The sequence below is a fragment of the Sceloporus occidentalis genome, unplaced genomic scaffold (assembly GCF_023333645.1).
Source record: "Sceloporus occidentalis isolate IW3139 unplaced genomic scaffold, rSceOcc1.0.p SCAF_4, whole genome shotgun sequence".
Taxonomy (NCBI): Eukaryota; Metazoa; Chordata; class Lepidosauria; order Squamata; family Phrynosomatidae; genus Sceloporus; species Sceloporus occidentalis.
In genome coordinates, this window is record NW_028316984.1 from 33,398,197 (window position 1) to 33,414,736 (window position 16,540).

General features: G+C 37.1%; 1 protein-coding gene across 1 annotated transcript in view; it reads left to right on the plus strand.

Moving 5' to 3' along the window:
• TTN (titin) overlaps positions 1-16,540 on the plus strand; it is a 317,246-nt gene that overhangs the window by 175,400 nt on the left and 125,306 nt on the right. Inside the window, exons 157-177 of the mRNA XM_089523020.1 lie at positions 204-278; positions 413-487; positions 943-1,026; positions 1,990-2,073; positions 2,351-2,425; positions 2,723-2,791; positions 4,592-4,669; positions 4,979-5,077; positions 5,473-6,948; positions 7,349-7,432; positions 7,730-7,813; positions 8,041-8,124; positions 9,080-9,166; positions 9,575-9,670; positions 11,607-11,681; positions 12,103-12,204; positions 12,668-12,754; positions 13,108-13,155; positions 13,811-13,891; positions 14,928-14,981; positions 16,062-16,457. Of these exons, the coding sequence (XP_089379146.1) occupies positions 204-278; positions 413-487; positions 943-1,026; positions 1,990-2,073; positions 2,351-2,425; positions 2,723-2,791; positions 4,592-4,669; positions 4,979-5,077; positions 5,473-6,948; positions 7,349-7,432; positions 7,730-7,813; positions 8,041-8,124; positions 9,080-9,166; positions 9,575-9,670; positions 11,607-11,681; positions 12,103-12,204; positions 12,668-12,754; positions 13,108-13,155; positions 13,811-13,891; positions 14,928-14,981; positions 16,062-16,457 (3,393 nt within the window). The remainder of the gene's footprint in view (positions 1-203; positions 279-412; positions 488-942; positions 1,027-1,989; positions 2,074-2,350; positions 2,426-2,722; positions 2,792-4,591; positions 4,670-4,978; positions 5,078-5,472; positions 6,949-7,348; positions 7,433-7,729; positions 7,814-8,040; positions 8,125-9,079; positions 9,167-9,574; positions 9,671-11,606; positions 11,682-12,102; positions 12,205-12,667; positions 12,755-13,107; positions 13,156-13,810; positions 13,892-14,927; positions 14,982-16,061; positions 16,458-16,540) is intronic.

Genomic DNA, 16,540 nt, shown 5'->3' on the forward strand with positions numbered 1-16,540 from the left:
ATCAGCCACAATCCATAGAGCTGTGGATGCTTACACCCCATTGGTTTCAATGGGACTTAAGTGTGCACTGGATTGTAGCCACTATGTTGCCATCATCACTAAGCTTCCTGATACTCCTCAACAGATGCCTCTTGATTGTTAACACGTTAACCTAAATTTAAATATTCTGAAATGTAACAGAAAACATTGCTATTTTTTTAAAGTGGCTGAAGTGCCCAAGAAACCTGTCCCAGAAGAGAAGGTGCCAGCTGCTGTGCCAGAAGTACCTCCAGCAAAAGGTACATATCATTAAAGTAAACAGGAAATGGATGATTTGTTTTTCTAAATGTTTATTACTGATTGTTGTGTTACAAATTTTCTTCTCCGAGTCTTCTTCAAAGCATAACCAAAGTCAAATCTCTTCCTTTAACAGTGCCTGAAATACCAAAGAAACGTGTCCCAGAAGAAAAAGTTGTACCTAAAAAACCAGAAGTGCCACCTGCTAAAGGTACGTATGATTTTTTTAAATTACCAAATAAGATGCACTCCTGTCATTAATTTATTGTGCTAATTTGTACCTATATTTAATTTCATTTGGACTCTTATGGGCGAAACAGACATCCAGGGAGGAGCGGCCTCTGAATCGGGCTGGGACTACAGTGACCAGATGGCCTGTTCCCAAAGTAGCCCAGCGCCTACGCTCCAAAACCACACCGCCTGGTCCTTTGGACCAGAGGGCAGCATCGGAGTGGCTTCCAACAGCTTTGGGGGCATGAATCATGTAAATGCCATGCCCCCAAGGTGACCAGAAGCCATTTCATTTAGCCCATATATTCCGAACCTTTGTCATGCTGTATGTACAGTGTGATCATCTGCAATTTTTCTTTGATAGAATTAATATAACAGTAATATTTTAAATGCTTGGAACATGTAACATTAACATAAACTATTATTATTTTTAAGTCCCTGAGGTACCAAAGAAGCCTGTCCCAGAAGAAAAGGTTCCAGTTGCAGTACCAAAGAAGCCAGAACCCCCATCTGCTAAAGGTATATTTCCTTTTTAAGGCAATAAGAAAACATATTTTAAGAAAAATGTTTTGTGCCAAGGCCAGCCGAGCTCCTATTGGTTTGGGGGGGAGGAAGAGGAGGCACTTCCGCTCCTCGGTGCTAGGGACTACATTTCCCAGTGGGCACTGGGAGCAGAAGAGCTTTGGGATTGGCTGCGCCATGCCAAGCAACATACCGGATTGGTTTTGGGACTGGGGGAGGAGGTACCTTCTCTCTTCCTAGCCTCTGATTAATAGAATGGCCTATTTAAGGGCCTCATGGTGCACTGATTGGTGCCATTCCAGTTCGGCTCTTCCCGCCCTCCCTTCCTCTGTGGGATTCCTGGGCTGTGCTGTCACAACTTTTCAAGAGTGGTAGCATAGGTCTTAGATCTGGTAGATGTGGTTTCCAGGGTTGCGTAGTGCAGGATCCGGAGTCCTTCGGGGACCCAGGAGCACTGGGGCGTGCGGTGTTGCCATTGCGGGGGCAACACCGATTCAGCATATCTCAGTGACTGGGGGCAGAGAGGCAAACAGGTTATTAGTCGGTTACCTGAGTTGCTAAAGGGCGTTTCACCAGTTCCTCCTGTGTCATCCTGAAGCTTGGCTGTGACCAAGCAATTGGGTTCATCAACCAACCAGGGGTTGATTGATGACAGATCCAAACCTCATGCTTTGAGGCCAACCCTACTTTTCAGCTGTTATATGTTAATAAAGTTGCGGCCTTTTCCTTCCAACATTATGTGTTTGTTTTCTTTGTGACTCCCCTCCAACATATTTTAAGAAAAAAATCTGACATTGTTATTGTATTGTGTGTCCACTATACTTAAATAGTGTAGGCATCTCAGCCTTGAATGATGAGATGTAGTAATGTTTCAGATTGGTTTATAGCAGTGGACAAAATTGTTTATTCTTTACATTAGTTACTTAAAGTACTGGTAATGAAATAATACTATTTTTTAAGTGCCAGAAGTGCCAAAGAAAGTCATTCCAGAAAAGAAAGTTACCCCTGAAGTGCGTAAGAAACCAGAAGCTCCACCTGCTAAAGGTATGTATTACTCCTATATTATGAAATCAGGTCAATATTTAACACACATTTTCTTAAGGGAAGAATATTATACATCAGTGTCTGTGTGTTCTTGCTGTGGGCTCTCTAAATATATAGAGAAAAGCTTCACTTCTGTGAGTTGTGTCAGGCTCCTGCTAGTTTAGTTTTGTCCATATCCATGAAGTCCAGTATGTTGTTTTTTTAGTTCCATGTGTTTGTACTATTTCATACGCATCCTTGAAATTTCACCAAATAAAATAAATTCTTGTCTTTAAAGTTCCTGAGGTACCCAAGGAAGTGGTTGCTGAAGAGAAAGTACAGCTCAAAAAGCCAGAGCCTCCACCTGCTAAAGGTAGATATCATAATGACCATCACCATCAAGTACTTTGGCTTGATTACAAGCGGAAAATCCATTTGTCTTCATTTGCATAAATGGATGACCACAAATACTTACTTAATAGCTTCTCCCTCATTTGAGGTCACTCTGTATAGTGGAAATCTTGCCACATCATCATATCTAATTATTACCTTTCATGTTTGTGTTAAAAAGAAATAGACATCCAAACACTTCTCATACAAACTTATTCTTCTTAATGTTTTCTCATCTTTTCTAAATTTAAAAATTAAAACTGACTAATGTATTTTCAAGTGCCAGAAGCTCCCAAGAAAATCATTCCAGAAAAGAAACCTCCTGAACCAGAGGCTCCACCTGCTAAAGGTACCTATCAACATTATTTTAAACATATAGAAGCACCTTTATTTTGATAAACATGGTATGTGTTGTCCTATTTGTTTTCTCCTATCATGTCCATATTTCCAACCGTGAGAAACTGTGAATACTTTAAATGTTTTTGTTGTTGTTAAAAATTCTTAAATAACTTATTAAAATAACTATTAAAATTCTTAAATGACTATTTTCAAATGAGCTTTCCAGTGGTCTTCCAATCATGTTGTTGACTATGTCCATATCTAGTTAGTTTCCACCAATCTATAGTATGGAATGATCTTTGACCATTAATTGGGACATAACTTTCAGTCTTTTATACTGTCAACTACAGTTGTGTGCAGAAAGTTGAATTCTGCATACAGTCAGTATGTAGAGGTTAGCAGCAGGATGACAGCAGTAAGGACCACTACATTGATCACATCATGTAAACAAAGTCGATAAATATACAAACTATACTGAAATGAGCTGTCTTCATACAGTCAAGAGAGTTTCCACTTGTGTATATGTGCACCAGCATTATCTCTCTTTGAAACCAAGTGTTTTTCTGTCACATCACTGTTGAAAGTTTGTGGGGGGGAAATGGATCATTCTAGTGCTCTTATGGAAACCTGAAATAAGTATATAATAGAGAACCATCCCTAACACTCAACTTTCTGAACATCTTGCATTTATTGTGTTTACTGAATGGAAGGAGTACAAAATGAGATGACAAACTGCAAAACTTTTGCGATCTATCTGTTTCCCAAGAATGAAAATCTGAAGGGAAGCAAACCAATTCAGAGACATTGCAGTGTGCAATGAAGAAAAATAAAAGACACTATACCATCTGTGTTGGTAGATAGCAAGATAAAATTATATTTATATTTGAATGTTAGTACATGTTATCATTTTCATGTTTTGTGTTCATTGTTTTCAAACTTTTGATAAACTTGTTATTACAAGTTGAAAACCATAATATCTTTTCATGGCCTGAAATGCCCAAGAAATTGTTCCAGGATAATAAAAAAAAAAGTACCTATGCAAGCAGAGCTTCCTGCAGCCAAAAGTATTTGTTAATACAATACCCGGAATAAAAATATTTGGATACAGTTCTACTCATATAGAAACCATTGGTAAAACTCCCATGGATTTTAATAGAGCAGGGTTCCATTTTTTGTCTTGTTTCCATAAACTTAATCTCTATTATTTTATTTATTACTTGCCATTGAGATTTGACACTATTGCATTTATTCAACGTTATCCAACTAAAACTAAGCACTATTAATGTTGAAGTTGTATGCCTAGTGAGACCATGAGATTTACTTCTGACTAAATATTATAGGATTGCCCTACATGTTCCCTTAATCTCAGAATAAGAAATCACTGAACGTCCATTGAAATCAACAGGAATAAGATAAATAGTGGGTTTCCCTGCCTGAGCAGGGATTCAAACCCTGGCTTCCCAGAGTTGAAGTCCTACACTCAAATCACAACACACTGACTGTAGCTTTGGGTAGTTTTACCATTTGTAAAGATGTGGAACATCATGCTTCATTGTCACAGAGGATCTGAAAAAAAATATTCTTAAGGTGTATGTGGTCTCTATGTATGTATGTGTATGTTTGTATTCATAGTTGTTTTAGTGAAAAGGCCATAGGCTGAAATCAATATTTAATGTTGTCCAATCAAGTTTTATATCTTCATGTATTATGTCCTTATGAACATCTTACATCTTCATGTGTGCTGCCATATTTGTTCATATTTTATGTACTCTGTTGTAATTAATAATCAAACAAACAAATATCTTTAAAGTGCCTGAGGTACCCAAGAAACCTGTGCCTGAAGAGAAAGTCCCTACACTCAAAAAGAAGGAACCACCACCAACTAAAGGTATATGTTATTTTTGATAAAAGTGTGAAGAAAAACCAATCTTTTTCTCATTCTCTTGGTTATCTTTTAGATACACTGTCAAGAATATTTCTTGTGTTCTGTTGGATTTGTTATATGTATATGGCAGTTCCATTGTTACAGTTGATCTGGAGGTACACATGATTTATAGTTAATGGCAGCTGCATTTGGTACACTATTTTGAGGATAGGAGCATCTTAGACACTTACTCAATCTTTGTTATTTTCCTGTCTTTTTTATTTAATTGTTCTTTCAAGATACAATAGTAATTATTGATTAATGTCTTTAAAGTGCCTGAAGTGCCCAAAAAGACTGTGTTGGAAGAGAGAGAACCAACTCCTATACTAAAAAAGCCAATACTTAAAAAACCAGAACCTCCTCCTGTTAAAGGTACATTTCACCATTGATACATTTGTAAAGAACATTGTTTAAATGTGCTTATAAATCAATGTCTAGCAATTTCTTGTGCTGTCTGTGCTTTGTTGCTCAATATTTCTTTTGTAGACAACACTGTTGGCACAGTCAAGTGACTTTGAATGCTTAGGTTTGCTTAATTTTACCAGTATTATTTTCCATGTGCCCTAGTATGAGATTGAACAAATGCAGTTTTTGTTATACTTGTCCACTGTGTTTCACCTTCTTCTTCTTTTTCTTCTTCTTCACCTACTTCTTTATGTTTGCTCAATATCTTTAGCCATTCTTAAAGTAAAAACTAACATCTTTTAAACATTCAGAGTACATCAGAAAGCTGTACCAGTAAAAAGTAACTGTTCTTTTATCTAAAGAGCCAGAACGTTTTGCTGTACCTGAGGAACCAGAACCTATTATGACTTTTGAGGAAACAGAGGTCAGTGTAGTATATGAAGAACCTGAACCCACCTATGAAGAACCAGAGGTTATTGTTGTTCCCAAAGAACCAAAACCTGCTATTGTGCCTAAAAAACCCAAACCTACCATTGTGACTAAAAGACCAGAGCCTGCAATTATGCCTAAGAAACCAGAACCTGTGTTTAAGAAAGCAGGACATCCACCAGCTGAAGATCTGGAGTGTGAAGAAGAACGAGAAGTACAAACTTTTATTGGGTACAGAGAACGAACTCACATGTCAGTTCACCAAGACATAGAGGCCATCACTGCATTTGAAGAACCTGAGCATGCTTCAGCTCTTGAAATAACAGAGACTGAAGAATATGTTCTTGAGACACGAGAGGCTCTTTTTTCATATGAAGAACCAGAACCTGTTGCTTTTCCGGAAGAAGAAGAAGAAATCATTGCTGCCCCTGAAGAACCTGCTATAGTACCTAAAAAACCAAAGCCTACAGCTGTACCTAAGAAACCAGAACCTGCAGCTGTTCCCAAAAAACCAGAACCCATTGCAGTACCTAAAAAGCCTAAACTTGCTCCTGTACCTAAAAAAACAGAACCTCCATCAGTGCCTAAGAAACCAGAACCCGTGTTCAAAAAACCAGAACGTCCACCAGTGGAGGATTTGGAGCATGAAGAAGAACGAGAAGTACAGACTTTTATTGGCTACAGAGAACGACAACATGTGTCTGTTCACCAAGAGGTAGAGGCCATCACTGAATTTGAAGAACCTGAGCGTGCTTCAACTTTTGAAATAACAGAGCCTGAAGAATATGTTGCTGAGGAACGAGAGGCTCTTATTTCATATGAAGAACCAGAACCTGTTGCTGTTCCTAAAGAACCAGAAGTTGCAGCTCCTGAAGAACCTAAACCAGTCAGTGTACCTAAAAAGCCAAAACCTGTATCTGTACCCAAGAAACCAGAACCTGCAGTTATACCTAAAAAACCAGAGCCTGTTATAGTGCCTAAAAAACCAGAACCTACTGCAGAGCCTAAAAAACCAGAACCCATTGCAGTGCCTAAAAAGCCCAAAATTGCAGCTGTGCCTAAAAAACCAGAGCCTCCAGCTGTGCCTAAGAAACCAGAACCTTTGTTTAAGAAACCAGAGCGTCCACCAGCTGAAGATCTGGAGCATGAAGAAGAACGAGAAGTACAGACTTTTATTGGCTATAGAGAACGACAACATGTGTCTGTTCACCAAGAGGTAGAGGCCATCACAGCATTTGAAGAGCCTGAGCGTGCTTCAACTTTTGAAATAACAGAGCCTGAAGAATATGTTGTTGAGGAACGAGAGGCCCTTATTTCACCTGAAGAGGCTGAACCTGCTCTTGGAGAACCGGAGGTTATTGCTGCCCCCGAAGAACCTACTGCAGCACCTAAACCCCTTCCAGCAAAAGGTACATGGCATATTGATTTCTTCAAGAATGAATTTGTCTTTTTTAGTATTCTGACAGCTACTGTTGAGTAATTTTTAAAAATGGTCTTGTTCATATAGTTGTATGTATGTTATATGTGCAAATGAATGTGCATATCCGTGTGTGTGTATGAGAGAGAGAGAAAGAGAAGGTCAATAATGTTCTTTCAGATTCTGCAAAACAATTTGTGTGTACTTATAAGAGTATAGAGTCTTTTATTAATCACTCCACTAGGAAATCTAAAGCATAAATATATGTATGGAAGCAGAATCAGGAAGAATTTGAATTATTCGTTTTAAGCTGTATTGTTTTACATTTGCTACATCTTTGGCTTTATGTGTTCTTTTCTTGCATTTTAACAACTGAACTAATATCTTTAAAGTTCCTGAAGTACCCAAGAAAGCTGTTCCAGAAAAGAAAGTACCAGCTCCTGTGCCTAAAAAAATCAAACCACCACCACCTAAAGGTACATGTCAACCCAGATATACGCACCTAAAGAAGATAATTTCTTTGTCTTTTTTATATTAAAAAAGCATTCTTTAAAAAGCTTTCTTCAGTATTATCTTTTCTACAGTTCTGTCTTGAGAGAAATTAGTACAGTTCATTTTATAATCCAGAATGTGTATGTATGTAATGACTGTATTTTTGTGTGTAGCACTAGTCTGGCTTTTGGTACGTCTTTGATGACCTGTTTCTTTTTTTGACATTTGGTATCTTTTACTTCAAGAATTCTCAAATTAAAACTGAAATATTATCTTTAAAGTACCTGAAGAGCCCAAGAAAATTGTTCCAGAAAAGAAAATACCTGCCGTTGCACTTAAAAAACCAGAGCCTCCACCCACCAAAGGTACTTATCATCTATTTGAATACTTTTAAAAACAGACTTTCCCTTTGTTGATCATGTTGTTGATCCTGATGTGTGTAAAATGTGTGCTTGTGGGGAACAAGAGAAAAGAATTCATGTTCATATACTAAAGGGTGCACTATCTTTGGCATCATAATTTGCATTTTTAATGTTTTATGCACACCACTATTAATATCCACAAAAGTAAAGCAAATTAATATTTCTTGAAGTGCCTGAGGTGCCTAAGAAACCTGTTCCAGAAGAAAAAGTACCTCTTGCTGTGCCAAAAAAGCCAGAGGTCCTGCCACCTAAAGGTACATGTCCTTATTCATGCTGTCTTTCTTCTTCAGTTCTTTCTACTTCATTTGGTCTAACATTTTATGTGGTCTTACATGTATATATAAATATGTTCAACAATGTATTTTGTGCTTGCTTTATGAAGTATGTCTGTTTGCAAAACTGGCTAACAGCTTAAACATGTATGGTCCAAAACACACTGCAGAAATAATCTAGTTTGAGACTGTTTTAACTGCCTTGGCTCAGTGCTATGGAATTCTGGGAATTGTAGTTTTGTGAGAGATGTAGCCTTCTCTGTCAGAGAGCTCTGGAGCCACAATAAACTACAATTCCCAGAATTCACTAGCACTGAGCCAGGGCAGTTAAAGCAATCCTACAGTCAAGCTAAAACAGGATTATTTGTGAAGTGTATTTTGGTCCTATATTAAACAGCTTTCAAACCTTAGCCTTTTATGGATGCAAATAATTTTAAATTTGGGGGAAAACAGGTTTGCACCTTGAAAAGACTGAACTTCACTTAACATTTCCTTTGTAAAAATCAACATTTCACACTATAAAATATATCCAGACTACCCTGAAGGAAACAATTTTCTCACTCCTATAAATCACAACCCACTGTCCATGTGGCTTCATCAGTTCTTTTAAAATGTGTATGTGTGTGTATTTGTGCGTGTATGTTCCACATAGCACTAAACAGTTTTAGGTTCTAGTGCCCTGCAGAAATAAGTGTTTAATATACAAAGAACACAATGTTAAGCATTCTTGCAGTCAAGCAAGCAATTCTTGCCCACAGTTGCATCCAACCCCAGCTCTATACAGATGAAATGCCTACACTGTAACATTAGTGTGCTTATCTGTGAATCAGTGTGGTGATAAAATGTCCGAGCTGGTATGTGTAACATGTCTGCACTACGTCTTGCCATCCAATCTTTTAAATGGCACTCTTATGCTAGTTATCAATATTCTTTAAAGAGCCTGAAGTTACAGAAGAAATTGAACCTGAAGAAACAATACCTGTTCCTGTTCCAGAAAAAGAAGAGATAATTCCAACAGAAGAAGGTATCTATATCAGAGTGAGGTTAAAACATACTTGGTTTGTTTTGTATGATCTCTCTCCATCTTGCCATGTAGGTGTTATGTGTGTATGTTGAAAGTATGTTTGTTTATGTACATGTATTGTCTTCCTTGTATTTGTATCATCTTAATTTATGTTGGACATTCACATTATTCTTATCCATGAAAACATTCATCTATCTAACACTTTCCATTTCAGTGACTTGAAAGTTTGTTAAGAACTCATTTACGATCATTCTTATATTTGGTACATGAGACATTTTCATCTGAATTATTACTTGTTGCATTTGAATTACTGGGAGTTTTACTACTGGAGTCTATTTAAGCAGTTTGTTTTTTGAGGGTATTAATATTATTGCATTTGCACTGAATCTACCACCATATCATTTAAAGAACCAGAACCAGAAAAGAAGATACCTGAGAAACCCAAACCCCGTGTACCTTTCCCACCAAAAGAGGAAGTTAAAGAGGAAAAGGTTCCATTTAAAGGTATCAACAGCAACCTTAAACAGTATTTAACAGCAATACTAAGCCCCATTCTGTAACTAATGCATATTGACTCATAATAGCATTCATGAGAGTGTGATCTTTCAGCTGCCATCCTATGCCCATTTCATTGGAATAAGCCCAAATTAACCCAATGGGACTTACTTCTGCATAGGCGAGTATAGTATTGCGCTGTTAATGTTAGTCTAACTGAATGTTGTTTGAATGGTTTTTGGTCTAATCTCCCTACTTACTGATGATTAATCAACAGAAAATACCCAGTACTGCCATTCCTCTGGTTGTAGATTTTAATCCAAAGGAGAGAGAGAGAGAGAATTAAATTGTCCTACTATCTTCCAATATATTTTTGTAGTTCTCTCAAATCATATTTTGGGCTCACAAGTAATTTATGTGATATAGCAACAATAATGTCATATCATATTGCTTTTGAAATTGTTCCAAGTTTCAAAAGCCATTTGTCATTTGTCATGTAATATATCTGGTGGAAGAGGGCATCTGGTCAGGGAGATGGAATCATGATAGACCACTGCAACTCCACCTCCCCGACCCCCAGGTCTTTCCTGCTACTGCATAGAGAATCCTGGTGGGCAAACCTGAGAGAGATTATTCCACCCCCCCACCCCCCATCTCATCCAACCTAGTCTCTGTAATATAGTCCAGGTCAACATGCTCACCCATTATCAAATCCTGAATGGGACTTGTTTTTCCATTAACTGACTTGGTATTCAGCAGATATAGTTACAGACATATGAAAGGCAATGTATCATTCTCTAATGAAAGTCTACAGCAGATTATCAAAATGAACAAATGCATGTAGCATTGATTTCATTTTTATTAATGGTAAATGTTCTGAAACTCATAACTTGACATCTTGAACATTTTGAGATGCATCCTTCCAATCTCATAGGATATCATGAAAAGGATAAAATTCAGTTCAGTTCTTATGGCTTCCAAAGCCTACACCTATAAGAATGTGTGACTTTTTAATATGTAGTACTTTCCTCATTTCCCAAATATAAAACACTGTATAGTAAAAAACAGCAACAACAACACTTCATTGGCACACACACTACAATTTCTGAATGCTGTTCCTGCCATTTCCTGCTTGTTCTTTTCTAGTGAGCTTTGAATACAATTCCACCACCATTACTCTTTCCAAGAGAGATTCCCTTTGAAGCAAGTTTGAAATGTTGAGTCTACAAATGATAGCAAAGTTTCAACAAAAGTTAAAAGTTGTCATTCCAGCTAAGCCAGTAGTCTCCAATGGAAACAAATTATCATATTACTGAATAATTTAAAGCCTTCATGGTTTTATGTCAGCCCCCTAGACCCCTTCTCCTTCCTACAGTGACACCACATGAGGTTTCACCTCCAGGCTTATGTGTCTTGTTTTTGTCTTTTTAGGGCACGAGACTGTATTTTTAGGCATTTATCACAATGTACTCAATTTCATTCCATGTGTGACTAGACTGTGTCTGTTCTGTGTTCGTCATTTAACTCTCTTTTTATTTAAGCATGCTTTTATTTCAGACTGAATATTCAAACTAAGTTCTTAAGCATGATGCTAAAGTTGTGATGAAGAAGAAAAAATTATACAGTAGAATGCAGAAAGGAGATTTCTTTCAAAAATGGTTTTTAATAATAATAAAAGGGAAATCTCATTTGTCAGGGGAAAATGTGTTTGAATAACAGATGACCTGAAACTAAATAAACAACTGATTTATCTGTGTTTTCTGCAGTTCAAATGTATATATCTCTCATGAGAATTTTTTTCAGAAGCAACATTTATCATTATTTTTTTGAGAATCAATCTTTGATGCTTATACAAAGCACTCAGTACAAATGGTGTATGATATAAATACCTTAAGGATAGCTCTGATTACTGGGAGACTTATTGTGAAACTGATATCATTTTAAGCACCTGGACTGAAACCACGAAGACAGCTTCCTGAACCTGCTCCACCACCCAAGGAAGAGATAGTTCTGAAAAAAGGTATTGTTATATGACAATCTAATTTTTCAAAAAGTCATAAAAATCCAGTAACACAGTATTCCAATATAACAGCTGTGCTTACATGATTATTAAATCAGATCACAGCCAGCCAAACCAGTTGATTTGTCAATTTCCCTACATGACCACTCTTGGGAAGCCCACAAACAATTGTTTCAAACTGGTAACTCATTTATCGGTTGAAGGAAAAACTAACCCTAGTTCTGTTCAATCTAAATACAAAGATATACAAGAAATAACTGGAGCTACTGGAAACCCCTGGTAATCTGGAATCACCATATTTTTCCCAACATAAAAGCAATGTGCTGCTCTTGCCCTTGTATATAGTAATCGATCTTACTATCGATAAATTCCTTATCAATTAGCTGGGTTGTTCTTGAAAGAATTTTTTTCTCTTTTAAAGTTCCAAGAACAGTTAAGAAGCCTGAGGAAGAAGAAGCTAAACCAGAGAAAGAACCTAAAGTTGAACCCAAGCCTGTTCTTGAAAAGATTAAAAAGCCTGAAGGTACAAGTGAAAATCAGACAGTGATGATGTTAGCCAGCAAGAGACTCTACCTAAATCCCTGTTTTCATAAATACCTCCTGGGTGTCAGCACTTTCTGGGTGTCAAACATGAATTTTTAATGATTCAGTAGATCTATGGAAAAGATACACCAAATATTCAAATTTGGGAGCCGCCCTCCATAGTGCCACAATTTTACCTCTAATCTGTCCTTGACATATTCTTTGCTTATCCATCTCCACTTTGTGTGAAAGAAACACTTTAAAAGGTTATATTTAATTCAATATTCTGTAAGTGCTCATCTTATTTCATCTTTCTCAGTTATCTTCTATTGCAACAGATGTGTGCTGTCTGCTCATCTTTGCCACATTCGGCTAGCTAAATGTTTCTTGCTAAAGTCTATTAATGTATCAGGGAAGCCAAAATGTTTAAATCCTGTTTTCAAATAAAATTAATGTTTTTAAAGTGCCAGAGATTTCAAAGAAGAAAACTGAGATCCTACCTTTGAAGAAAAGGGAGGAAAAAGAGAAGCCTGTGCCAGAACCAGCCAAAGGTATACAGATGTGATACTCTTTACTTGCTGCTGCAACTAAAACTTGCATTTGATCATGAATCTGCAAGCTAGACTAATCTTTCATATCGCTAGCCAAAAAACTACCATCTTCTCATCTTCTACCTCTTTATTCTTCCTTCCGTACCTACTGATTTCTTTTTCTGCCTCATCTTATTTGGCAAGTCAGCTGTCCTGTTCTGATTTATAAAAGCCTCTAATAATTTCCAAAATAATAGTAACTGTCTTCTCTTAACTGTGGCATCTGTCTCACTTACAGTTTTTGTACATCCTGTTGCATTTGCAGTTCTTTCTCAATATTTCTTTAATCTTACATACTATTTTTGCATTTCAAGTTCCAGAACCTAAACCAGCAAAACTTCCTGAACCAAAGCCTGCTGTAGGTAAGACATTTTAAACCTATGATTACACAGGGCTTCTTCAGTCACATTAATTGTGATATTGGTATAAAGTCAGAATATATTCAGGTAAAGGCTCATTTATATAAAAGGACCTTTGGTATCTACCTAGATTTTAACTGAATGCATGGTTAAATTTTGGGTAATTTTTAAAAGCAGGTCTGTTTTTAAATGTATTTTGACATATTTTTATGTTTTCATTGTATCAGAGGTTCTTGTTTCTTTTTGTAAACTGTCATACATGCTGGGGTTTGTTTTTTTTTTTTGGGGGGGGGGGGTTTTGCCAGAAAGACAAAAAATAAATTTAATAAATAAGTAAAAACCAATATCACATTAACTTGTGCAAACCCCTGTGAGCTTATGTGATGGTGTAACTCCCAGTTAACCAAGCTACAAGTTTGTTAGTTGAACAAATATTCCAGTTACTATCACATCCTAATTCAATGAAATGCCAAGACCAGGGAAACTGAATATTTCATGATCCAAAGGGGTACTAAAAAGGATGTAAAATGGCCTTTAAAATGCAGTCCTAAGCATAATTTCAGAGGTAAACCCAAACCCCATCCCACTAAGAACTGAAATGTACTCTTTTATCAGTGAATAGATGAAAATATTTTAACTCATGTAATTCTTTCCACAGCCCTAAAATCTCCTAAGCCTACTGCAGAGCCAACACCTGAGGCTGCTCCTGTGACAGCTCCAGTGGTAGGGAAGAAAGCAGGTATGTGAATATTGGTTCATGTACTACATTAATTTTGGTACACACAAAAATAATCAGAACTAAAACAATTAGAATGCCAATTTTGTCTTGCTGCCACAGATCCTGACAACTTAGTTCATCAAAGCAGCACATCTTATTGGGCTACACTGCAGACATGTGTATAAACCCCAAGTCTCTACCCCAGCCCAGTTACCAAGAACTTTACTGGGGCCCAACTCAGGGTGCATCTGCACTGCAGAATTAATGCAGTTTGTCACTGCTTTAAGTGCCATAGCTCAATGTTGTGGAATTCTGGGATTTGTAGTTTTGTGAAAAAATAGCCTTGTCTCTCAGAGAGCTCTAGTGCCGCAGCAAACTACGAAGCCCAGGATTCCATAGGATAGAGCTACGACAGTTATTTCTTACCTAAGGGGAATGGAAACGTTTTTGTAAAAAAGTTGAAATGTGAAAAATAATTTTAAAATGAACCGGGATGCTAATAATCTCACCCAGCTTTTGAATTTTTCTGATTTTACATTAGAGTATGAAAGATGAAGATTTGCATACCTAGTTTACAGTGAACTTTAGTTTTCCAAAACAGTTTAATATTCTCAGGAGAAAGGATGCAGTTATTCTCCTTTATTTAACATAGTGATCATGAAATTTATATATGTACGTATATACCTGTGCATTCTCAGGGGTAATGCATACAGAGACAAGCAACATGTTAAGGGAGTAGTGGTCAACACACCATCATGCCACTCTCCAAGGCCATTTTTGCTATCATTTAAGACACCATTGATATTTAGCAACAAAGCACAGCCAGATTTCAGCAGCAATGGAAGAAATATAAAACAAACATTTTGTTTCAAATAAATAGCCTTTAACAGTTTGCTGTCACATTTGAATACAAATAATCTGGCCCTTAGAGGGTCGGGATGGGTGGGAAGGTGTGGGAAAATGAAATATTCCACCCCTGCTTTGAGGATATTGTCCCATTTTAAAATGTTTCAAATGTGCTTTGAAATCTAACAATGTTGTCATCATTTTCTGCTAGAGCCTAAGACTACACCAGAGAAGGATGCTGCCAAGGGTAAAAGTCCCATTAAAGGTAAGAAAATATTATCCTAACAATAAAACGCACTATCTACATAGCTTTGTACCTGTAATGATTTTCATCAATAATCCCAGTTTTTGTGTTCTAACTATGCCAAATCTAATGATCAAAAAAACAATTCACTATGTGAAGTAATGAACAAGGTTAGTGAGATATTTTCCCCCATTCCTCAGTGGAAAACTTTTTCTTGATAGATTATCCATTTTCTTTCTAAACAAATGGATTTTGCAGTCATTATTAAATATGCAAATAATACTTAAAATTGATATTTAAAAATCAGCATTGTTTGCTTTAGTATGCTTCTATTAGCAAGATCAGAGCTAAAATCTGGAATAGTAACATCTCTTGATGGAAGTATTTTAAAATGAACATATGTAATATTTCTAATTCTGAGCAAGAAGGATAAAGTATTTCCTTTGCTGTGAACCAATATAGTGAAATGGAGAAGACAAGAAAGTATAGGTTAAGAGTTCCAGCCTTTTCTCCACCCTCTCTTCCATTGCTAGGCCTTGTTCCTCAGACATAGCAATACTTTCTCCCATAAATCAAATTGAATCATTAAGGACTGGGCCAGCCTTTGCATACCCCTGGATCTGTTCCTTGGTTTTTCTGGGGTAGATGAGCTGCATCTGTAGTGCAAATCAGGAGCAGGGAAGGAAGGCAGTAGTAGCCACACATAAAGGACAATAAATAGACACAAATTCTGTTAGCTACAATTTAGAGTTTGAGAAGGCATAGGGCAAAATTCCAGTGATAGGGCAGCCCAGCTAGTAGCTAATTCATGATCCCAACATGCATGCTGAAATCGTAGGTATGTGAGAGAGGAGAGGGAAAGAGGAGAAAAGCAGATCCCAAGTGCTTTCAGTATATCAAAATTAAATTGGCATTTCCTAAAAACTGATTTTGTGAACAGAAAGGCTTGCTTGGAATTTCTGCCTCATCTACACTTTTAGCGTCATCACAGATAATGTCTTTAAAATAGGAAACTACTTTGTCAAACTGGTTTTAACTGTATTAGTGAAAATGAAATTCATGTGGAGATCAATTTTATATATTTCCATATCTGATTTGTAGCCAAAAAGACACCTTCACCTGCAGATGCGGAGAGAAGGAAACTAAGACCGGGAAGTGGGGGTGACAAGCCTCCTGATGAGCCCCCTTTCCAATACCAACTAAAAGCCGTGCCACTCAAGTTTGTGAAAGAAATTAAAGACATAGTGCTGACTGAAGCTGAATCCGTAGGCTCTTCCGCCATCTTTGAGTGCCTCATCTCTCCCTCTACTGCCATAACTACCTGGATGAAAGATGGTAGCAATATCCGAGAGAGCCCTAAGTACAGGTTCCTGTCTGATGGGAAAGATAGGAAACTCCATATTATTGATGTCCAGCTTTCAGATGCTGGGGAGTATACTTGCGTGCTGAAACTGGGAAACAAAGAAAAGACCTCTACAGCAAAACTTGTTGTTGAAGGTATTTCATTGTTCTTCCAAATCTGTGTTATAGTTTTTGGTTTTCTGTTCTCTGCCTGCTCCAAATAGCTATTGATTCATCTC